At 37.5% G+C, this 24,639-nt stretch overlaps 1 protein-coding gene across 2 annotated transcripts in view; it reads right to left on the bottom strand.

Moving 5' to 3' along the window:
• Positions 1-24,639, bottom strand: part of COL21A1 (collagen type XXI alpha 1 chain) — a gene marked incomplete at both ends in the record, with an annotated part of 125,616 nt that overhangs the window by 62,375 nt on the left and 38,602 nt on the right. For both annotated transcript variants that reach the window (XM_082848837.1, XM_082848836.1), the window contains 6 exons: positions 2,543-2,596; positions 2,721-2,800; positions 3,332-3,389; positions 3,907-3,960; positions 14,961-15,014; positions 15,106-15,159. In XM_082848837.1, coding sequence (XP_082704963.1) covers positions 2,543-2,596; positions 2,721-2,800; positions 3,332-3,389; positions 3,907-3,960; positions 14,961-15,014; positions 15,106-15,159 — 354 coding nt within the window. The remainder of the gene's footprint in view (positions 1-2,542; positions 2,597-2,720; positions 2,801-3,331; positions 3,390-3,906; positions 3,961-14,960; positions 15,015-15,105; positions 15,160-24,639) is intronic.

Raw genomic sequence — 24,639 nt, 5'->3', positions numbered from 1 at the left:
ACACACACACATACACACATCCTATTAGTTTTGTTTCTCTGGAGCAACCCTGACGAATACACAACCAAATGCAGTGCACAAATCTTGATTGTATCAGGTGAAAAAATAGCTATTTAGAACAATTTTTAAACAATTAGAAAAATTTGAATATGGGCTTATATTAGAAAATAGTGTTGTATTGATAGTAAATCTCTTGGGCATCATGATGGAATTAAAGTATTCTTAGGAGATATAAGCTAAAGTGTTTAGGAGAGAAATGCACAGTGTCTCATTTACTTTCCAGTGGCTCAACAAAAAAAAATTATAGAAATAAATGTTCATATATTTATAAGGTTCAATTTTCTGTAGGACTGAAAAATTCCAAAACAAAAATCTGAGTGGGAGGAAGAAAATAGATTTTAATACGGTCAGAGAAAATTAGGTATGATTCATTATCCAAAGATTCCAAAAAGGAAATATAAACTGCGGACTATCCAGACAAGAATATTATTCAGTACTAAGAAGAAATGAGCTATCAAGTCATGAAAAGACATGGAGAAGGCATCCCTGGTGGCACAGTGGTTAAGAGTCTGCCTGCCAACACAGGGGACACGGGTTCAAGCCCTGATCCGGGAAGATCCCACATGCAGTGGAGCAACTAAGCCCGTGTGCCACAACTGCTGAGCCTGCGCTCTAGAGCCCGCGAGCCACAACTACTGAGCCCACGTGCCACAACTACTGAAGCCTGCACACCTAGAGCCCATGCTCCACAACAAGAGAAGCTACCGCATTGAGAAGCCAGTGCACCGCAACGAAGAGTAGCCCCCACTGGACGCAACTAGAGAGAGCCCACACACAGCAACAAAGACCCAACGCAGCCAAAAATAAATAAATAAATAAATTTATTTTTTTTAATATAATAATAATAATAAGAGAGAGGAAGGAAATTTTTGGAGGTGACAGATATGTTTATGGCATTGATTGCAGTAATGGCTCACTGCATATACTTACATACAAGCTCACCAAATTGCCTACATTAAATATGTACAGGTTTTTGTATGTCAATCATACCTCAATAAAGTGTTTTTTTAAAAAAAGCTCAAAAAGGCACCTTAAGTCTATGTTCAAATCAAAAAATAGGCAGTAAACGAATTCCTTATTGAACACTTATTCCTTTATCTTACTCTGTCTCTACCATACCATTCTAAGTAGGTAACATTTACTCCATTTTTGAAATGGAGAAAACTGAAGGTCAAAGAATTTGACATACGACATACAGCTAGTTAGAAAAAGTCATTGAGAGGTGGAATTCCAACTTGCTTCTATTCTCTAAACTCTGCCACCCCAAAAAATGTATAATCATCTCATTTCTTGGGGTACAGGGCCTTTTAACAACAGAAGACAAAGAAAAATTAAATTAGATGAATCCCTAATCTGCAGGTAAGGAGAAGAATCTGTGTTCTCTAACATAGAGAAACTATATTATAAGCTCCATGAGAGTTTTGTTTTCTTCTACATGTCCAGCACCTAATAAATATCAATAAATATCTGTTTAATCAACAAACAAATGGGAAATAAAATACAAAACCAGTGAAACATAATTAACAACAACACATGACTAAGCTCTTGAAAATGGGCCCCCATATTTTACATTCAGGAAGTACTATCTATAATCTTTAAGGAATCATTGATATTTGGAGAACTTTCATAACCTTTAAGTGAAAAAATGGACAATGTTTCCGAAGGAAGGGAAAACATCTATAGACCAAGAAAATTTGGACTGAATTTCTGAGCAAGTTTGGCCTTCAAAGTGCTGACCATTAGGAAAAATGATGACATCTCTAAATCCAATGCTTGATCAAGTGGTCTCGGTGGTTGATGGATTTACACAAATTCTCTCCTTAGGGATCAAAAAAAACAAAAACAAAACAACGTACAATAGGACAATGATGTGGATTGTTGGCTCATTCTAGATACACTGACTTGAATACATATACCTACCTGATGTCCTTTTATTTAATAAGCCACACTATAGAAAGCCTGTTTCTATTTGATAATTGACCCAAAAAGTTTCTTTATGTAAGAATAAGATGATGTTAACCCACCATTGTAAGGGCATGTGTCTTTGAGTTTTTTCAGGACTGGTGAGTAATTGGCACTTTTGCTGTTCTTCTTGCTCTAATTCTCCCATATTCACACCACACAAGTTGTCAGGGTTAAAGTTGAAATTGTTAGGGTTAAGGGTTCCGTCCCTACTCTCTGAAAAGGAATGTAATCCCTTGGGAGACACAGCTAAGTACTTCTGCCTCTAATCCACCAAACAAACCCATCTGAATAGCTCATCAAAGAAGCTCAACCTTCTAATATCCTGGGATTTTATTTCCAACACAGAAGAATTCATGATAGACTCAAAATAAATTTAGAATCATTTTAAAATTACACTAAAACAACTTTTAGTTCATTCATTTTATACCAATGTCATACATTAAAAAAGTCTAATATCTGTACATTTTTCTCATATTCACTCACAAGTTACAGAAATCTTTTTTTTTTTTGTAAATACCTTGTAACCAGGGCTACCCATTAATCCATCCTTTCCATGTCTTCCTGGTTCTCCCTGAAAAAATAAATAAAAGTATTTTAATATATTTTCTGCACTAATTTTTCTTTTTAAAAGAAGATAGTAGAGGTTACATTTTATTTAAAGTAAAATACTTAAGAACTTTTTCTGTCAAACTCACAGCACGTCCAGGAAGGCCAGGAAAACCAGCATTCCCCTTTTCACCTTTTGCACCCTGTATTAAAAACAAAAATTTTAACCCTGGAGTTAAAATTCCAACTCGAACTTACATAGGAAAGTAAGCTAACTTCCTTATGGAGTGACAGAATTCATAGAACCACAGCTTGCGTTGACCCTGCAGCTTTCAGCAAAGCATTATTTTACCAGGACACATGACATTGAGGATAAGATGGATGCAGAATTACAAGCATCTAAACACAGAAACCACTACTTGGCAAAAGTAAAAAGCAATGAGCATCTTAAATATAAAGAGACTAAATATTTCCTTCAATGTGAAAAAATAGGATTCTCAATGGATACTGTTAAACAGCTATCACTTCCAAGGAATCCTCTGTAAATATTTTTAAAGTTCAGAAGGCTCAATAACACAAAGTATTCTTATAGAATACCATGCATAACAGTCAACAGTTATTTTTCCATTGTTCTGGATAAATCCCCTGAGAAAGGTGAACAAAGCTAATTGCTACAACAGTGGGCTGGGACTGAAATTCAAATTTTCTATTTCCATTGTATTGAAAGTTCAATATGGAGACTTTGTTTTGGGATCTATACTTCCCTTTTTGCCATAAAATCCAGGTGATCCTTTATCTCCCTTGGGACCCATTTCACCCTAAAAGATAAAAATATAAATCCTGAATTTTAGAGAAATTAATATTTTAATTTCTCTAAAATTAATATTTCGCTTATATATTAAACAAAAAACAATTCCAATTATAAACAACAGAGTTTAATATGCCCACATCAAAATAAAATAGAAATAAATTATTTAAAGTTTGTTTAAAAAAGTCCTATTTCCCAGGCTTTATAACCAAAAGCAAGGAAAAAACAGGGCATTTGTTACTATAACAGGGCCTTATAGTAAAAGGTTTATAGTTAAGAGAATTTCTATATAATGAAAACTACTCATCAATTTTTAAATACTATAAGATTTATGGCTGAAAATTTTAAAGGAAATTTGTAAAAGCTTTATGTAAACTATGATTATTAATCTTAACCCAGTCATTTACTTTAATATACTTTAATTTATATATCAACACTTATTTATAACCCATTTATAACATAAAGTACTTTCAATTTGAAATAAAATATGGCATTGCTTAATTTTAAGAAGAACAGATTTCTTCAACCTTTGATCCTGGCATTCCATGAAGCCCAGGAAAACCAGGAAGTCCACGGTCACCCTGAAAATAAAACAAATTAATTAAAGAAAACACATTTCAGTCTAAAAAAAATCAACATATATTCTTCCACCTCATTCTTGTCAAAATTCATTGGAAATAAATCTGCAAACTGTTCAGTGCACATCTACATTAAAACCCTATCCCTGTGAAAGACCAATCCTCATTTATCAGGGTTTCATTTATAATCAGAGAAGGAAAGTATTTTGGGCCAGGGGAATCTCATCAGCAATGCTGACTCCACCCTTAGAGAGTAGCCACCTATTCTAAAAATATTTAGGCTCTTACAGTGGCAAGGCCTAGGAGTTAACAGAAATGATAAGTGCCAAGACTCTGTGGAGAGAGCCATCCTCTGAGGTCCCAGCTCAGTGAGGACAAACTCTGAGCTGAAGGTCTCAAAACACTCTAGGATTCTGTGGAATTTTCTTCCAATTGCTGATCTTAGGAAATTGTTCATAGTAGGTATCTATCCAGATGAGTTTATGAAGAGGAAAGGCCATCTCTCCAAAGGAAGAGAGATGGAGAAAATCACAACAGCTTGATATTTAGTGGACATCGTTTTAAGACTTATTTCTGTGGGACATACTGGGTGCTATTGCCTTAGATTCAAAAATCTTAATTGTCAAGACACAGTTAAGAGAAGCCCAATGGCTGGCACAGCAAGATTTGGGTCCGTTCACTATTATTTAGGCAAATTAAGACATTACCTACAAACAATTCATGCAAACAATTCTTCTTAGCTTGTCTGATAGGGAGAGAAGAGGATGTGACCAGTTATCTATGATGGATGTAATTCTTAGAAATCTTAATTTAATGAGGGTTATTTATCCACATGTTTTAAAGAGTGACACAGTTATTCAAGGTATAGAACCCTTCAAAGGCAACATTACTACTCCATTTTCAGTTTCCAGCACTATCTAATAAATTAATGGTGAAAGAACCACCTGTGCTAACTCAGGCTGAATTGAGATGAGCAGTTGAAGGCCAGGTAGACTAAGATACACCTTGATAAGATGGAACTTAGCTGGGCAATGAGTACTTAATAAAAGTACAGAAGAAAGGGGCAAAGCAGGATTCCCTTTAAGGATGAACCAAGTCCCAGCTAAGACTTCCCTTCTCTGGCTACAGTTTATAGAAGACACCATCTTCAAACTTTATTTTCCTGGAGATAAGATAAACTCATCTCAGATGAACTGAAAAGACCAGGAGCATCAACCCACATTGGAACCAAAAAAATATATAATCTGGACAAAGCTACCGACATAGTCATAAGCAAGATTTTTAAGTAAAATAAATGGAACAGCATCCATGTTAACATATAGCAATGAAACAGGGGAGGGGCAGAGAAATTTAGCAAAATGCTTGGGGAATACTAAGACAATACCTACAAAATACAAAACACGAGAAAGTGTGACCCAAACACAATACACTCAGTCAAGTTGTGTCCAAGGTTTAAAAGTAATGGGTAGCAAATAAGCAGTAAACTTTAGCCAACATCTATCTACAATAGGCACGTAACATGAAAGACAAAAAAATGCTCTTGTGTTGGCCATTGAGCCATTGGATCATCAGTTACTGCAGTAAAACTTAGCCTAAGTTAATTAATATAAAAATTGGTATACTAGGAAAAAAGAGGTTGCCAAACAATAACATTAAAAAATACATTTGGCAATGGCTTTGGGACTAGGTAGTGGGCAGTGAAAAATAATTTTTGGAGGTGGAAATACAATGATTCATGGAATGCAGTGGTGAAAAATTGATTTTAAAAAATTTTGCTTTTAATAAACTGCAAAGGCAAATAATGCATCCAATAAACATAGCTAAAGAACTGAGAAAAAAAGAATGTTGGTATCATGAATCAATTAATGTTGGCTGTATTTGACAAGGTAACTATAAAAGAGATGAGCTCAGACAAGAATCGGCCAGTTTGCAAGTCAAAGTTAGAAGGCATAGACCAAGTCCCCAAATACTGGGATTGGGAGGATACACCTTTTTTTTCTCATCTCTGACAGGTAAATAATGAAACTGGAGAAGGCCTTTAAAAGAAGTTCAGTTGAAGGACCAATCAAGAGTGTGGCCATAAACACCATTCTCAAATTCTCTAAATCAGTTAAGGTGGGTCCAAAACATTTTCTCAAGATGGACATAGTGGCTCAAGAAAGAGAAATTATTAATCACTAATTAATTAATGTAGAAAGGGCCATGACTAAAACAGGACTGTGGATGATGTTACTGGCTGGAATCAAAAATCAAAGATACAAAATTACAAATATGTATTTTGCTGTTGAGAGAATTATTCTTCCAAAACAGCCACAAACCTGGACTAAAAGAGATTGTGACTGTTTGAAATTTAAAAACAATGTTGCCCAGTATTACCACTATTTTTAATGTTTTTCTAGCCAGTTTTGACTAGCCTATGAGTTTAGACAAAATATAAAAATAAGAGAGGTAAAGCCTAGAAGGAAGAAAACAAATTATCTTTATTTATGATTACATGTCTAATATGCCAACATACCTAATACCCTGAAATAATTAGTATGAGAAATCAGTTAATTGCTGTCTTAAAAATTAATATACAAAATAGTTTTTATATGTATAAACAATAACCAATATAAAAATAGATTAAAGTAAAAGTTCCACTTATAACAGGACCAAAACAGATAAAAATTCCTACATATAAACTTAGGTAATGTTGAGAACCAATAAAAAATAAAATTTTAATATTATTCCATTGAGTTTTAAGTTTGAAATAAAAAGAAAGATAAATCATAATCTTGAATAGGAAAATTCAGTATTGAAATTATGTCAGTGCTTCTAAAACTAATCCATAAATTCAAAGGAATCCTAATTAAAACATAAATAGGAATTCCCAAAAAAATTTGAAGAAAAGATACTGAGCTTTATCTGCAAAAATAAACATGTAAGAATAGCCAAGAAAATTTTGATCATAAAGAATAATAAGGAAGGACTAGGCCTGCCAGTATTAAATCATATTATGAAGTGACAATAATTAAAACTGTTTGGCAGTAGAGAAGATATAGACAGGTAAATGGAACAGAAGGGAAAGCCAAAAACAGCAGACCCAAATGAGAATGGAAATTTAGTGATAATGATGGTTTTTCAAATAAATGAGAAAAAAAGTGAAATTTCAAAAATACTGTTTAGCAACTGGCTATTCTGAGAAATATATACAAAGATGTTCATACAGTCTTGTTGATAATACACACACGCACACGTGCACGCACACACACACACACACACACACACACAGTACAGTAAGGAACCACAGCCTCCCTAAGTTAGAGGCTTCTTAAACTGGGTAAGAACAGCCCCTATAAGTCTGTATCTATGTTTAACCTTCGGTTTACAATTTCTTTCATGAAGCCTTTTTGAATTTTCAACTTTCCTCTCAACTCCTAGAGTTTTATTCAACTCTCGTCTTTGGCACTTAACATTTACTCTCTTAAAATAGTTACTTTGTATATGTTTTGTGCTTTATTAGACACCAATCTCTTTGAAAAAAAATCCGTTCTTGATGCATTCTTATTTCGTCTTAGTAGACATGATTATTATTTATCAATAGTCAGATTCTCTCTACTTCTAAGCACATGGGGAGGTGGAGGGAATCACGCTTTCCTGACTCTTGAAGTTGGTGTGGTTTACAAAATTTGCTCTAGCTAATTAAAGATGAATGGAAGTGGTTTATGAGCCACTCTTTGATTCTCTAGGGACCTGCTACTGTAATTAGTTAAAATCTAGAGGGTAAAACTTTTGTTAGCCTGAGTCTGCTAATAAGTGTGCAGTTTGATGAGCAATAAACCTTTTTTGTTTTAAGGCATTGGCATTTGGCATTTGTGTGTTATTGCAACATAACCTACTCTATCCTAGCTGATGTCTCGCTTGTGATTAATGATAATTTACTGAATATGCAAATACTTTCATTTTCTAAAATATAGTAAACACTCTTGAGTCCTCCAAGAAAATTCCAATAAAAAAATTATTTTGAGGAGTCACACTCTTGATTCCCACTGAGTTTACAAGAGATTAGAATAAAAGAGAATCCAAGATTTGCAGTAAGTTGGTTCCATTTTCCCCAGGTTGCCTCGAAGCTTCCTGACTGATAACAAGCCTTTGATGAGCCTGCCAATCTCACAGGTTGATCTAGAGTCTCAGTCTCCAAAGTTACATCAAGATTATTTATTTGAGTAACAAGAGAATATGAAAACTAATATTTTAAAAATCTCATTCTTTCAAAATTTCTCAGTGTGTCTGTGTTTTCAATGCACATAATCCTTTATTCCGTAGCACAGCATGTAATTCATACATATATATGGGACTACATGCCCCAAAGACTTTCACTGCAAAGATTTTGCAGTTTAAAAGTTTGATAATCTACAATCTACAGGGAACTATCCCTCCTCCCTTGAGAGAGTTTTTTTTTCTTTCTTAAAGCCTTTATTTTTGAGACATGGAGGAAACATCTCACAGGTACACATGCAAAAGTAAGACTATGAATCCACTATCACGGCACAATCAGTTCAAACCATCACTCATCTAGCCAACCTCCTCCTCCCTCCCCTCCTCCCCCGCCTTCTTCCCCCCTCTCCTCCGCCTCTCCCTCTTCCCTCCCCCTCCTCCTCAGCTGCTCACAGGCATTGGGCCTTCTCATGGTGCAGGCATAGAGCAAAAGAGGAAGAAATCACACTATTAAAAACAATTCTGGCCAAAGCAGAAAAATATGGTGAAAAGAAAGGAAAAGAAAGCCAGACTGAGATACAGACATTTTATTTCAACCCCTGATCCTTGAGTAACTTCAGACAGATGACTGAAGTTCCCCATTTCTCAGTTTCAAAACTGTACAATAGGGTTCATTTACTTTACAATTAATGTAAAACGGGCAGAGCATGACTTACTCTATTAACCTCATAGGACTTTTTGCGAGGATGGCATGTGATAGGCAATGCATGTGGATAATATCCACACAAGACATGTCTAAAATAAAACAGAAAAACGTACACACAACAGGAAACACCTTCAGCACCCAACATGTCAAAAGCCTTACACATCTTCCTGTTCCTTCTCTTCTCATTTAAAAACCACTAAGTGTCACACAGGACCAGGACAAATAATGATTTCCTGGGAAGTGTTTAAGTCTACTAAAATGTTCCCTCTCTAACCCCTTGGGTTTGGGCATCACCATTGGACTACTCAGGTCTAGGAAAAAAGTAGATTCCTAAGCTCCTAATATACGGTCCCTGCCACAGTTTATCAGTGACCATAAAACAGAGCACACCCAAAATGAAGATGAGGAATAAGAGTTTAGAACCAAGATGAAGCATCCTGTAAAAATTCAATAAAAGTTGTAAGTTTCCCAATGATGCCAGTAGAGAAAAAGGAAACAGGACAGAAAGCAGCAGAGCAGCCAAGAAATGAGGCAGGACATAGAATGAATGGTTCATCGCCATAAACTGAGATGTTGAATCCATTATAGGGCCCTAAAAGAAAAGAGGCTGAAAGATCAGAAAACAATCAAAACTTTGCAAAAACATCCACAGAAGTAGTGAAAACCTGAGCACACACAAAGGTCAGCACCACATGGACAGACACAGGGATGCTCAACCAAGCCTGACTTTAGAAAACATTTTGGGAGGCCCTGCTGCTTTGGAAAAAAAGCCTCTGAGGAAAGGAGGTAGGAAAGAAGGAAAATGTGGTACCACTTCTTCCATAAGAAGGAGGGAAAGTTTTCTGAAAAATTCCTGCTTGTAACAATTCCACAATTTCTCCAGATTCAGATGAAACAAAATATTTATTAGAAAAAAAGAGTGTGTCGATATGTATTTAATAATATTTTATTATTTATTATGTGAATTATACCATTAATTATACCAATATATCAATTATTGCCATGCTTATCACAAATATGTATATATATTTGACACATACATTTAAACTCATATACATTTATATTTAATAATATTACAATAAAAAACTCAAGGGAGGAGAGGAAGATGTGGTACATATACAATGGAATACTACTTAGCCATAAAAAAGAATGAAATAATGCCATTTGTAGCAACACTAGAGATGATCATACTAAGTGAAGTAAGAGAAAGACAGATATCGTATGATATCACTTATACGTGGAATCTAAAATATGACACAAATGAACTTATCTATGAAACAGAAACAGACTCACAGACATAGAGAGCAGACTTGTGGTTGCCAAGCCGGGTGGGGCAGGAAGGGGTTGGGAGTTTGGGATTAGCAGATGCAAACTATTATGCAGAGAATGGATAAACAGCAAGGTCCTACTGTAGAGCATAGGGAACTATATTGAATACCTTGTGATAAATCATAATGGAAAAGAATATGAGAAAGACTGTGTGTGTGTATATATATATGTATGTGTGTGTGTGTATAACTGAGTCACTTTGCTGTACAGCAAAAATTAACACAACATTGTAAATCAACTATGTTTCAATAAAATAAATTTTTTAACATCTTTATTGGAGTATAATTGCTTTACAATGGTGTGTTAGTTTCTGCTGTATAACAAAGTGAATCAGCTATACATATACATATATCCCCATATCTCCTCCCTCTTGTGTCTCCCTCCTATCCTCCCTACCCCACCCTTCTAGGTGGTCACAAAGCACCGAGCTGATCTCCCTGTTCTATGTGGATGCTTCCCACTAGCTATCTATTTTATATTGGTAGTGTATATATGTCCATGCCACTCTCTCACTTCTTCCCAGCTTACCCTTCCCCCTCCCTGTGTCCTCAAGTCCATTCTCTACGTCTGCGTCTTTAGGACAGGAATAAAATAAATTTTTTAAAAAAGAACGAAAAAACTAGTGACACAGAAGAGAGGGGCTAATGAATAACACAAAGTAATGGAGAAGGATGAGACCCAGAGCACAGAGGAGGGCTAAACATTATACATGGACAGTTCATCCATATTAACAGAAGAGAGGGTAGAATATAGGTACACACACAGCAAAGAGAGTAAGTGGGGTGGGAAGAGGTTTAGGGAATTCCTGTCTGATTGCTTCATAAGGGGCACTTCAACACTGTGAGAAACAATAAGGGATAAACGAAAGATATTTTCGGAAACATTTACAAATCGCCATCATCATCATCATCATCACTAACTTACAGTGTTTAATTTTGGCCAGGTACATGCATGATTTTATTTAGTCTTTACAGCAAGGCTATGAAGAAATACTTATAGTCCCACTTTCTAGATTTGGGAAACCAGGTTTAAAGAGATTAAGAAGTATGACTAGGAAGGTTAAGCAGTCTGAAATCAGGGCACAGCCTGGAACCTGTCACTGCATTAAGCCTCCCCATCCTGCAAAACACACCCACATAACCCCGTGTTTGGGTCATGGTGCTATCAGAAAGATACACGGGTAGATTACTCTCTCTATTCGAGAAATAAGAGAAAGATGGCCACTTTCCTAAGTTAGTTCTATTTCTCCCTCTTATGTCATTACTGGCTTTGTTTTATTTTTTTTGTCTTCAGGAACTCTGCAAGAAATAAAGCCACTAGCATGTTAAATTTTTTACATATTATTCCCTAATAACACTTTTCAGCTTGGTCCTTTATTACTGTTCTCTCAACATATATATTGGAGTTCCTTGATTATGACCAACTATGTAATAGATACCGCTATAACATCACTTCAGCTTTTGCCTTTCAAAGTGCAGATAATGGGGTTTATTCGTGTAAGAAAGGCTCGCTCATTACATGATACTCTGTTCTGGATGCTGAGAGCAACGGGACAGTGAGATCTTGAAAGGACAATTCAAATGTTTAACACTCTAATGAAGAAACTAAACAAAATGTATAACTGGTTCCATAAGGACACCTTAGATAGAATTAATATATTTTATTTCTTAAACCCAGAGAAACTAAGTGATGAGTTGGTACAAATCTGGCTAGATTAAAAAAATTATTAATACTTCCTGTGTCTCCAGAATTGCATTGCCATAGAAAGTTTCATACTCAATTACAAAACCCATATAATCAATTAGAAATACTCAATTAGAAAACCCATAAAAACCAACCCAGCTTAATATAAGTTTTAACAAAATATATTTCTCCACACGATTTAAATATATTAGGTTTCCTTAAAGCTGAGGAAGTTCTTTGAAGTACTTAAAGTATTTCTTGGAGTCCAAGGAATATCTCTAAAGCATGTTATAAAATGAGTTACCAATTGAAGACAATTTGGTGGATAAAGGGTCCTTTTAATTTTGTAAATTCAAGGGAAAAAAAACCCCATGCAAAATCTATACACATTCTATTTTCTGATATGTGAGGAACAAAGGTTGCAGTCAGCAAGAAAGTGAATATAATTTTAATTATCTTAAGTGGAAACTCCTATGGGAGTTTCAGTGGAAATCCACAAAATGGAAATTATTCTGGGAAAATATCCTAACAGAGAACATTATGGTGTGGAACAATCCCCTAAAGGCCATGGGTTATGCCTGGAAAAAATGCCCTGAGCAATCACAAGTCAAGGCCATCTCCAGGGTATGTTTTCAACCTTCCCATTTCTGAAAATTAACAAATTGTATTCTAGAGGAACACCCAAGGAAATGCCTTTAACTAACTCACTAAATTATTGTAGCTCTAAATAAAGAAATCCCTGCAGCCAGAAGGAATGTAAGGAGGGAATTTAGAGGCAGCATGTGGTGATTTTAGGCCCACAATGACTGTGTCAATCAGAGCTGACACCCAAACAATGAACTTCAGAAAACGACACTGAATGAAATCACTACTGGTCTGAAAACAAAGAACTTTACATAAACATACATCTTATCTTCTTTAATAGAATGTGTGGCTTTGTAAAAGTACTATTTTAAACACAGTGCAATGACCCAAAACAATACAGCAGTTACCTTAAGATGTGACTAATGGAAGTATTGTTCTTTTTTAAAAATTTTTGTTTTATTGAAGTATAGTTGATTTACAATGTTGTGTTAGTTTCTGGTGTATGTCAAAGTGTGTATATATATATATATATATATATATATATATACTTCTTTTTCATATTCTTTTCAGTTTGGTTTATCACAGGATATTGAATATAGTTCCCTGTGCTATTCAGTAGGACCTTGTTGTTTATCCATCCTATATGTAATAGTTTGCATCTGCTAATCCAAAACTCCCAATCCATCCCTCTCTCCCTTGGCAACCACAAGTCTGTTCTCTATGTCTATGAGTCTGCTTCTATTTCATAGATTATTGTTCTTTACTTTTAAATACGGTATTTTACTCCAATTCTTTTAAGATAAATGAATAAAAAGCCTCCTTTTTATTTTGGGTCTCTAAAACCCAAGTCAACACAAAAACAAATAAATGTATTAACCCATCCATTCCTAAATACACTTATTCATACATGCATACTTTTATACATTCCCCACATCCCCAAATCAGGCTACTTGTGAGAATGTTAAAGAAACAGCAACAGTCTTGTAGACTAGAATGTGGGTGAGGTGCCTGGTATGTGGTCTCCTAGGAACAGGTATCCACACCTTCCTAGTGGAATCCCCCATTCTCCTAGAGGAGGTTGGAGGTCTCTCATGATACCTCCAGAACATACAAATATAAGACATCTCCATTCCTGTGGGCCTGGCCTGCTCTCCAGCACCTCTTAAGATGCACCTCTATCATTTTAAATAGGCAGAGATTGCCAGTGGCTAAAAAGATTCATAGAGGCCCAGGGCCATTGAGGAGAAAAGAGGATTTTGTACCACTTCCTCCAGAGTTCTATCAATTATTGCTGTTGTTCTGCTTTCCCTGGCTCTCCCCACATTATAGAGCTGTCCTGACATTCCATCTTCTCTGTTTCTTTTCCAGACACTAACCCTTCTGTTTGCTCTAACATTTCTTGCCCATGACACATGCCAGCCCACCCCATGTGACATCCCAACCACAACCTCGCTCCTTGATAAGCAAAACAGAACAACAAAACAACAGGCATTTATTTAAGGAAAACCCTGTATCAGGGACCACACTAAGTATTTTTCATATATTATCGCATTTAATCCTTACAACAAATCTATAAAGAAATCCCCACTGAGTCAATGTAGAAAATAAGATTCAAAGACGTCAAGTCACGTGCCAAGATCAAACAGTTTGAAAGCAGTAGACCCATCATAAGATCTTCCAGGGGTCCATCCAGAGATGGTACTTGAGCAGCTACAATTTTCTATAACCAGCATAAGCAACCATAAAAACATAAAATAGAGCCCAGATCAGTGTTTCTCAAGTGTGAATTCTGTGCACACTATTTTTAAAAGGCAATCATTTTGCAAGAATTGGAGCTAGAAAATTAGTTCAGGTTTTTATCAAGAGCAAACAGAAGGCCTTCAAAGAATGTAGAAATAAGACTGTGCTTTAGGAATTAAGCTAACAAATCATCATGGGGATTCGAGCAAATTCCAATGGGCATCTTCGATGTGGACCAGCTACCTGGATGCAGGACTAGATCCCTGGGGAGGTACTAAAATATTGAACATATTTAAAGAACATGGCAAATCTCAGAGCTGTAAAAAAGGAAATCAGACAAATGTTGTCTGTACCCACTGAATCCTTACAAGAGAGAGAAGTCCAGTAAGGCTAAGATAGATTTCTGCTGTGGAGATGGACATATGGCTGTCTGCGGCTAACACGGGAACACATTCCATTCACATAATGCTCTTCCCTCTAAGAAGGTAGCTCCTTACAGAGCTTAATCACAGAGAAGGAACATGGTACCAGGGCAATGCCAATACCTGTGCCATCTGACAGTGGTCATCTAGTGATAACCACTTTGATCTAGTGATAAAAGCCTCCTGTGAGCTTGATCAGCCAACGGCCACTGACACATTTCTGAGCTGACATCTTGGAATTCACCAAGACGAACATTATTGAATGGGAGTCATCATAGATTGCATCCTTTGTCTTTGAGTGACTAAAACAACTGAACACACCTTTGCTTGTACATATTTACCTTTTCTCCATCTCTCCCCAGTTCTCCTTTATAACCTGGTAGTCCTCGTGCTCCCTAAATTAACCACAGAATAAAATTCTGTTAGTTATGTGTTTTGGTTCACTAGAAATGGTATTTCTAAAATATGTATATACAGATCACATACTTGTATTCCTGGGGATCCTGGAACACCTGGTGATCCTGCCATTCCCTGATATCCCTGAAGAAGAGGAAACAAGAAGTAATTAATATTTCATCATATTTACACAGAGCAGCCCTCCATTTCAGAATTCATTCCTTCTCACATTTCTCACACCTTATGACTTCACTTCGTGACTGTTTAAGAAACTAAAATAACAAAGTGGCAAAGTGCTTAATAAGGAATTCACAGCCCTCAGCCTTTAGGAAAAAAGGTCTGAAATATCTCTAACTCAATAAAATTATCCAGAAATGCTTTGATTAAAAGGAAGGCTCTGGGAGGGAAATAGAGAGACAATGTTCACAGTTGCTGGAGAAATGTTCTGCACATTAGAAACATATTCAATGTATTCAAAAGAAAAACATCTAGGATTGGAGGATTAAACAAATGTAATACATTTTTAAACTACCTGATTATGGCCATCCGAGTTAACCTCTGGAATAAACTACACCTGGATGAATATTATTCTTCAAGGTAAGTCTATAACAGCCTTTGGTTTGCCCATTTTAGAAAGTTTACCCCCCGAACATGGCTGTGACATGTCCCCACACCTTCCAAGGCTGAGCCATCTGCTGAGGTCACTTTCATCTCCACTTCTTCCTACACATCCCTCCAGAATCTGGAGCTTTGGTAAAACAGCACAACTTTTTCAGACAGAGGCAAAGTATTCAATCTTCACTCAGCACATGGCAACTAAACTCCAAAACAAACTTGCAGTCCCTCAACATTTATCTAGGTTTACCACGCTCAATGTCGGGTTGACTTGGACCACTTGGCACCTGCAAACATTTACTTCTCTTATCCACATCCCATCTTCCTCGGATCTTACTGTTTGGGTACAGTATTCTGTTGTCAAGAGTTACTTACACAAATCTCATTAATGTTTCCAATAACATCTTCATTCTTGAATCTAAAACCTTCATTACCATGTGGCTATTCATGGGTGTCTGCATGGATCTTTGTATTCACCCACTCACTTGTCAGTACATTTTTAGCTGTAATTTCAGAAACATCAGAATTCCCTGCTTTTCCAGTCCCATTTTCAAATATTCCTCTTACTATTCTTTGCTAGCTATACTAACAATAATAGCAATACTAATGGTTGTCCCAGAAAGATCAGTCTTAGATTATTGTTTTTCTCCTTTTATATGCACTTGAAGTTCTCATTTTATAAAATGCTCTCAGCTACTCCCAGAATGAGGATGACTATATAATTTCCATAACCAACCATCAGCCTTTCCCCATTCAGTTGTTCACATAATTATGTTTTCTCCTGTATTCCTCAAACTCAAATATTTCTCGAGTCCATTGGCCCCATCCTTAAACATTTTACTTCACTGTGAACGAGTCTCATAACCAACCTCTTCATACTCCATACAAAAACAACCTGCAATTGTCAAACTCATCATCTGCTCTCTGGGCTGGCACTGTCTCTGTGTCACTGGATTATGCTCCCTTGAGATTAGGGACCAGGTATCATTTATTTCTATATCTCTAGCATTGAACAGAGCATCTGCTACATATTCTGTTAATCAAACGTTGGAAGAATTCACTTCCAAGTCATCCATGCTGCACGCAAGTGTGAAAAAACTCTCTTTCTCCAAGGAATCACGTTTGCTTGAGCTGCTTCCGGTGGCAAATTGAAACTGTTAGTAATACTGCGTGGCTCACGTTCTCAAGATCAGTGAGGAGAAAGAAGAAAGTCAAGCTACACAGTTTGTTCAGCCTGGTATCTCTGCCAGTCTAGTTATCACTGAATCTCCTTCACTCTGGAATCAGATGGGCCTAGAATTGTATTTCAGCTGTCACTGCTAGCAGACGCCTACACAGAACCAGGTTACTTATAAATGCCACCTCCTAGGATGTTCTTTAGATCCTTCAAAACCCATGTGCACCCTCTGGATAGTCTGACATGACTTGAAACATGCTATTGTAACTGGAATAAATAATAGTAACAATGATTTATATAGTATTTATCATGTTCCAGACTACGTATTTCATATATGTTAATTCACTTAATCCTCATAGTCACCCTTTAATGTAGGTTCTACATTATCCCCATTTGCAGATGACGAAACTGAGAACTTGCCAAAAGTTGCATAACTAGTAAGTTGACAGAGCAGGTGGAAATACCTTCTTATCAGAAAATGCATCATGGCACATCCAATCTTAGGATTCTAGAACAATTCATCGGATTCAAGGGAGTCCATTTGCCAGACTGGTTTTAAGTTGGTTAGAATTCTGAAGACCCAGAGGAAAGGAATGTTCATAAAATTCCTCAAAAGAAAGTTACTATGTATCAAAATTGTTGGTCATCAGCAAAGTTCACATTTAATGAATTATTTTCTTTCACATTTTTTCCGAAAGTTAAGCCAAATGTCATATCTGCTTTATTACTTTTTTTTCAGAAAGTTAATCTTTTGTAGAAGATCAAAAGCTGCCATACCGGGCTTCCCTGGTGGCGCAGTGGTTGAGAGTCCGCCTGCCGATGCAGGGGACACGGGTTCGTGCCCCGGTCCGGAAGGATCCCACATGCCGCGGAGCGGCTGGGTCCGTGAGCCACGGCCGCTGAGCCTGCGCGTCCGAAGCCTGTGCTCCGCGACGGGAGAGGCCGCGGCAGAGAGGCCCGCGTACCGCAAAAAAAAAAAAAAGAAGCTGCCATGCCATCTCTCCCCTTCGAAGAAGAAATAAGTGAACGTGTTGCATTTGTTAGAGAGGGCACATCATATTTTAATGGATTAAAGCAATGTGGAGATGCCCCAATGTTCCCAGCTCACCTCTGACTTATAATGTGACCTCAGGCAGACTCATCACATCCCCAAATCCTGGGAGGCAGCACAGTGAAGTGCAAAGGCAATGAAGTTTGAAATTGGAAAAGACCTGGGGCTGAATTTGTCCTCCTCCCTTGACTTTCTGTGGGACTTCGGCTAAGTCATTTTGCCTAGCTAAGCCTCAGTTTCTCACCATAAACTAGGATAATAATACCCACTTTGCTTCTGAAAATAAATAAATGGAATCAGGTGAAAAAGTCTGGCAGGCATAAGGAACTCAGTAAAGGTGAGCTTCTTTCTTGTCTTCAGACTCAGTGACTATTGTGCAAAGCCATGAGAACACTTCTGCAGAATGTTATTTTGTAGTCTTAATGGCCACCGTTAGAGCATGAAGAATGTCATGGCTGGGCATCACATCATGACAACCTTTCTTCAGAATGCATACAGATCTACTGCTGAACGTGTGAACAAGGTCTCTGTGTATTTTTTAATGGCCCTGTTTGCTTTGTCTTTAGAAGAACTGCAATACAGGAATAATCAATGCTTCCCACACTATAAGAACCAGCTTGTTGTTGTTTTCTTAATGTACGATGAGATGCATTCTTGAAAACTTAGTTGTATCAAGATATTCAATGATTATTTTAGAAGCTAGAGGAAGCGTGATTAGCAACAAAATAAAGAAAAACCAAAACCACATTCAAGCTGGGAGATCCCAGGGCAAATCACCAGAAGAAATTGGATGAAATTCAGAACAACAAATTTTGGACTAAAAATCAGGAAAATAAAGGTTAACGGTGAGGAATATTACAACACAGAACACTTTCCGAGAGGAGCAAAAAATAAAACATTGGTTGACTCATAGCAGGGTACATTAAAACAAGAAAAATGCCCTAAAACAGGAAAAATGATAAGCTTTTTATATAGCTTACTGAGTTTTTCTTTTTCTGAATATAAAAGTGTCTGTCTTTTCTTGTAGAACTGTAACTTTCACATGATCATTGACCAACTAATCCTGTTCAACATTAATTTTGCCATTTCGCAATTATTAGCAGGCCCAGATACCCACCCTACCCCCAACTGCAAGATTTCTGAGAGTATGTAAGTCTTTTCCATGTTCACACAAAGTCTCTTTGTAAATGAGTCATTTTTAGGAAAAAAATATTCTCGCTGCCAAATTGTAGGGTTGAAGAATACAGAATCAATTTACTTTCTTCCATGATTCAGAGTTCCGATGCTCCAGGAAAGATGTATAGCTTTGAAAAGGAAATTAAGAAAATAAAATCATCAAATGTGCAAAGGTCACAGTCTCTTCTGAGCCCAGTTCTAACCATACCATAAAATATTCTGCCAATCTAAATGTACAGATTTGTTTCAGTAGTGAGGATAGAGTCATTGGTTTCCTTTAAATATTCTAAACTTAAAAAAGAGAATGAAATCTAGAGAAATCTCTTTGGATGTCACTCTCCTTTTTAAAATATAAGAAGGTGATTTAAATTTTATACTATTACATAATTTTCTTCAATGTTTCCCAGAGTTCCAACAGAGTCTCTTATGTACCCAGCCAGGGTAACTAGGTAACCAAAATTAAGTGTATACTTTTAATGTGCACTGTGGATTCCTCTAGGCACTGGCAGAGTTTATAACTCTACACAACTAAATTCTAAGAATATTCATAAATCTGTCTTTCCAGGTATATCTACTACAGAAACTAGTTTGTTTGTCACCTAACCCAACTATGAGTCAAGGAGTTTATAGGCTTTAACTGATTGCTCAAATTATTTGAGTAATAGATCACATGAGTATCTGTAAAATTTCACCTGCACTGAGATCTAAGAAAGAACTGTGATGCCATAACGGTCAAAGGGTAGCAGTCAGGGGAAGCTTCCGGAAGACACAGGCTCAAAGGAACAGTCAAGGAAGCACAGTGCAGCAGAGGGAGCCTTTCAACGTGTCCTGCGGTGTGACGGGATGAGACACATCCACGGAGAAGAAAGAAGAGAGAGAGCATGAGGAAGCAGCCTGCAAAACAGGACCAAAATGGGAGGATGGAGGCTATGCACACAGCATTGTGGGTCTGATGAAGGACTTTGATCTCTATCCAAGCCACTCAATCAGGGGCTCACACAATCAGACTTGAGCTTTGCACATGAAAGGAAAACACTGCCTGCCTTTGACAAATAATCTCTGCAGATACAGTTCTGTTCTCAGATTCACAGATGCAATTAAACTTAGCTAAACTGCCTCATTGCCTGAGTGAAGCTACACTTAAAGTTATACTAAGATTATTTCAAAAGGAGAATGCACAGCTTTTTAAGTTAACTGATACCTTCTTAGTAATTCTTATTTCTCACCCTAAATCTCTATAGTTATGCTTTATGTTCAAAGGATGATGACCAATAGCTAAACCTCATTCTCTCTCTTGCTGTCCTATCTTTTTTCATAGTACTTCCCACCATCTGATATTATTTACGTATTTATTATTTTATAATTATGAATTTATTACCTCTCTCTCCCCAGTGGAATGTGATATTCAAAACAGCAGGATATTTTTTCTGTTTTCTTCACTGCTATAGTCCCTTGGCCTAGAAGAACACCCAACAAATATCTAGTATGTGAGTGGATGAATGAAAGAATAAATAAATAAGCAAATATATAAATATTGAGTCCAACCAGTCACCAGTACCTAGGGCTCTAAAAATAATAGTAGAAACAGCCCTGCATTTACAAAGATTACAATCAAAAGAAGACACAATGTCAGCATGAATTGACCTTTAAAATCACAAGTGCTAGGTGGGCCACCAAACAATTCCTTGAATAATTTAATTAAATATACAGATAGCATTCATATACATGTAATGATTATGTACATATTATTATTATTGTATATACTACCTGTATAAAATATAATGTAATCTATTTACGAGACGCATGACATAAACATGGAAAGATCCATATATAAGATTTACATAAGGGGTGTGTTGAAGAAAAATGAAGTAGCTAATCCACTAAGCTTTGTCTAGGAAAACTTTATAGAAGAGATGAGTTCTAAATAACGTTTTATTAGAGAAAAGGAAGATAAACTGCCCAAGCAGTGGATACTTCATTTGACACAAATGGTCCACAATTTTTTTTTTTTTTTTTTTTTTTTTTTGCGGTATGCGGGCCCCTCACTGCTGTGACCTCTCCCGTTGTGGAGCACAGGCTCCGGATGCACAGACTCAGCGGCCATGGCTCACAGGCTCAGCCGCTCCAAGGCATGTGACATCTTCCCGGACCAGGGCATGAACCCGTGTCCCCTGCATCGGCAGGCGAACTCTCAACCACTGCGCCACCAGGGAAGCCCAATGGTCCACATTTTAATCTATCAGTGAGACGTTCATAGGTGTGTGTGTGGGGGGGGGTTGTTTAATGGCAGCGGGAGACAGGGAGCCCATAAGCATTTTTGGTAAGGAACCAAGACTGAAGGGAAGTGAGTTCAGGTGGAAACTGTTCTCTCTAGAAGGATGTTTCATATACTGCATAATGAGGCCACTTCCTGTTATTCTTTTTTCCAAGCTACATCATAGCCATTTCCTTGGCCTGTAACCTAATGTATCTCATTTTCCAGGTCCTTCATCTTCGTGGCACTTGGACCCCAAACCCCCACAGCTCTTAAAAGACTGAGTCCACAGTTGGTACCATATTCAGTTCAGAGTCGGGAAAGAGGAAAGCATAAAAATCTTGTCTACTGGGTCCTATTGTTCTATTACTAATTATCCACCCCCCATCAAACTTACTCTACAAGCCTAGTTCTCCTCCCTTTCCTCCTTCTCCCTACCACCATTCTGGAGGATTTTAGAATTTGAGAAGAGCATCTTTGCTGGGATAACACCTGAAGCTCAGTAACTGCCCCCCCGACACCCCGCCGGCTGTCTTCTGAGTTTACTCTCTTCTTCAGAATGAATTCCAGATCCTATGTACTCCTAAAGTGTAGTATCCCAAACCAAATCCAATACTCCAAAAGCAGGATTGTAGTCTTCCATAATACATACATCACATATTACTAACAAGACCAAAAATTGCATCAGACTTTGAGGCCACACATTACATATGTTAATTCCTCTTTTGACAAGGCTAAGTTTAAATACCGCCTCACAGGCAAATATTCTGGTTGAATTTCAGTTTGTTAGAATGGCCATCCTCCAAGTTGACCAGAGCTTTTTGGATCGTCATGTCACCCCAAATGCCAAAATAAATTCCCAAAATGAAATCAAGAATCAAAAATTCTTGAAAATCATATTAAATCAATGAACATAGAGTATCCAATGCTCAAAAAAAGACCACTGGAAGAAACAGCAAGAGAAAATATTTAATTGTGGGGGAATTTTACTTTTCTAAAAATTAAAACCAAATTTGTAAACCAAATAAAGAGAAGAACTATTGACATCTATAGCAAAGGATTCATTATCTTAATGTATAAGAAGTGCATTAATTGAGATGCAAAATACAAGAAAGGACAGTTCACAAAAAGAACTCCCTCTGAATGCCAGACTTCTATCCTCAATCACCCACTTACAATTTCTACTTGAACGTCTAACATAAAAACCTGATCTATCCAAAGGCAAACTCCTGACTCCCCTTCCCCGATTTTCTCTACCACATCTCATTGGAGTCACCCTTGACTGCTCTCTTGCAAACTCACATCTGATACATCAGTAAATCCTGGGGGCTCTAACTTCAAAATATCCCCAGAGTGTAGGCAATTCCCTTCCCCTCGCTCCTACCATCCTGACGCCAGTCGCCCTCATCTCATCCCTGGATTATTTCAAGAGCCTCCTGTCCTCATCTCCCTGTTTTGGCCCTCATTGCCCTAACATCTATTTTCAACTCAGAAGTCAGAGTCATTTCTTTTACAAATAAGTTATGTCACATCACAGCTTTATTCAAGACCCTCCCATGGCTCCTGAGTTCACTCCAGTTGAAACCAAAGTCAAGTGGTCACAAGGGCCTGAAGGCTCTAGGAGGCCCCTCCTTCCTCCCACCTACCTTACACCTTCATCTCGAGTATGTGCCCCACCTCTCTATGTGTGGTTTGAGAAGGCCCTGTAACTTTGAAATTCCCCACCTGTGCTGACTACCACTTCTACGAGGTTTAATCTCCCAGAGAAAGTGGCCCCCTTCTGGCATCTCTGGACCATCCAGGGGCACGCTGATGGGTGTGGGGATGGAGAGGGGCACTGCATCACTGAGGTTGACCTGTTGACCAGTGCACTCTTGTCTATTGGAAGTAGTGCATGGTCAGGCTTCCTGAGTCAGTTCTTAAGGCCAATATGGAAAATCATCTCCAAAATGCTGAAGCTTGGTCTAGCCCACCTTTCTCTCTTAGCAAATATGACTTTACTGAAATCTTAGAAAATCAGCATTGGAGAGAACCTTCTTATTTTCCAGATGAAAAGATTGAGGCCCATAAAAGCAAACCAACTTTCAAAAGCAAAGAAGAAGGCAAAACAGCCCCAGATCTCTCCAACAACTAGCTGGGGCTTTAGGTTCAGGGAAGTACTTTCCTTCATGAAGAGTAATTAATGACAACAGAAAAGAGATGGAAATGAGCACCATAAAAATACAAACTTCTACAAAATCATAAAATAGTCCTATTATGTTTCCATAAATGGCCTTCTTTAAAAAAAAAAAAATCAATGTCATAGCAGTGCAGTGCCTTTCATAGCTGTACTACTCTGAAGTACCTAACAGAATATATAAATATTTCCTCTGCCTCTTTTTTGATAATGATAAAATAGTAAAATAGTAATATGCTCAGATACTGTGCTGAGAGAAGCTATTTAACTGATAGAGAAATTAGAAAGCAGTGGAAGGATTTGAAAATAGTTCTTTAATTTTGGTTGAAGGCATTTTCCTTATGAAAATTAGTATTTCTCCAGAGTGGAATAATTTCCTATTTAAAGCTTCAGTTGACTTGGCCTGGTTATGTGAAAAAGATTCAAATTACTGATTGAGGGGGGTTGCACAGAGCCAAATCCAAACAAAGCAGAATTCCCTTAGAATTGTTCCATCCAAGTTTCCTTGGCCAGATGGCTTCAATCACCAGCCAGAGGCCCCACCCACACTGCCCCACTCCCGCTGCGCTGGCCCTGGACACACACTAATGACCCTCAGCTGTTCTGGCTCCCAGGCTCACTTACTCTTCCTGCCTGGTCACCTAGCCTCTTATCTCCTGCAGAGGGAAAAAGACAAGGGAAAAGGGAGATATTTAAGAAAAAATCATCCCTTTAGGTAAACAGTATTGGGGTAGTGTATCAGTTTCCCACTGCTGATGTAACATATTACCCCAAACAGAGTGGCTTAACACAGCACATACTTATGTTTCCAGAGGTCAGAAGTTCGTAATGGGTCTTAGGGAGCTAAATTCTTGGTGTCACTGGGAGGTTGAATTCCGTCCAGAGGCTCCAGGGGAGAATCTGTCCCTTCCCTTTCCCAGCTTCTAGATGCTGCCTGCATTCCTTGGCTCACAGCTGCTTCCCTCTGATCTCTGCTTCCATCACCCACCACATCTCCTTCTCTGACTGATACTCCTGCCTCCCTCTTATAAGAACCCTTGTGATGACACTGGGCCACTCAGATTAACCAAGAAAATGTCTTCATCTCAAAGTCCCTTTTGCCATGTAAGGTACCATACATATTCACAGGGTTTGGAGTTAGGATGTGGACATTATTCTGTCTACTACAGGAGGTT

This window comes from Leucopleurus acutus (assembly GCF_964270905.1).
Source record: "Leucopleurus acutus genome assembly, chromosome: 10".
NCBI classification, from domain to species: Eukaryota; Metazoa; Chordata; class Mammalia; order Artiodactyla; family Delphinidae; genus Leucopleurus; species Leucopleurus acutus.
Note: the sequence above shows the minus strand (reverse complement) of the source record. Positions and strands in the feature narration are given on the sequence as shown.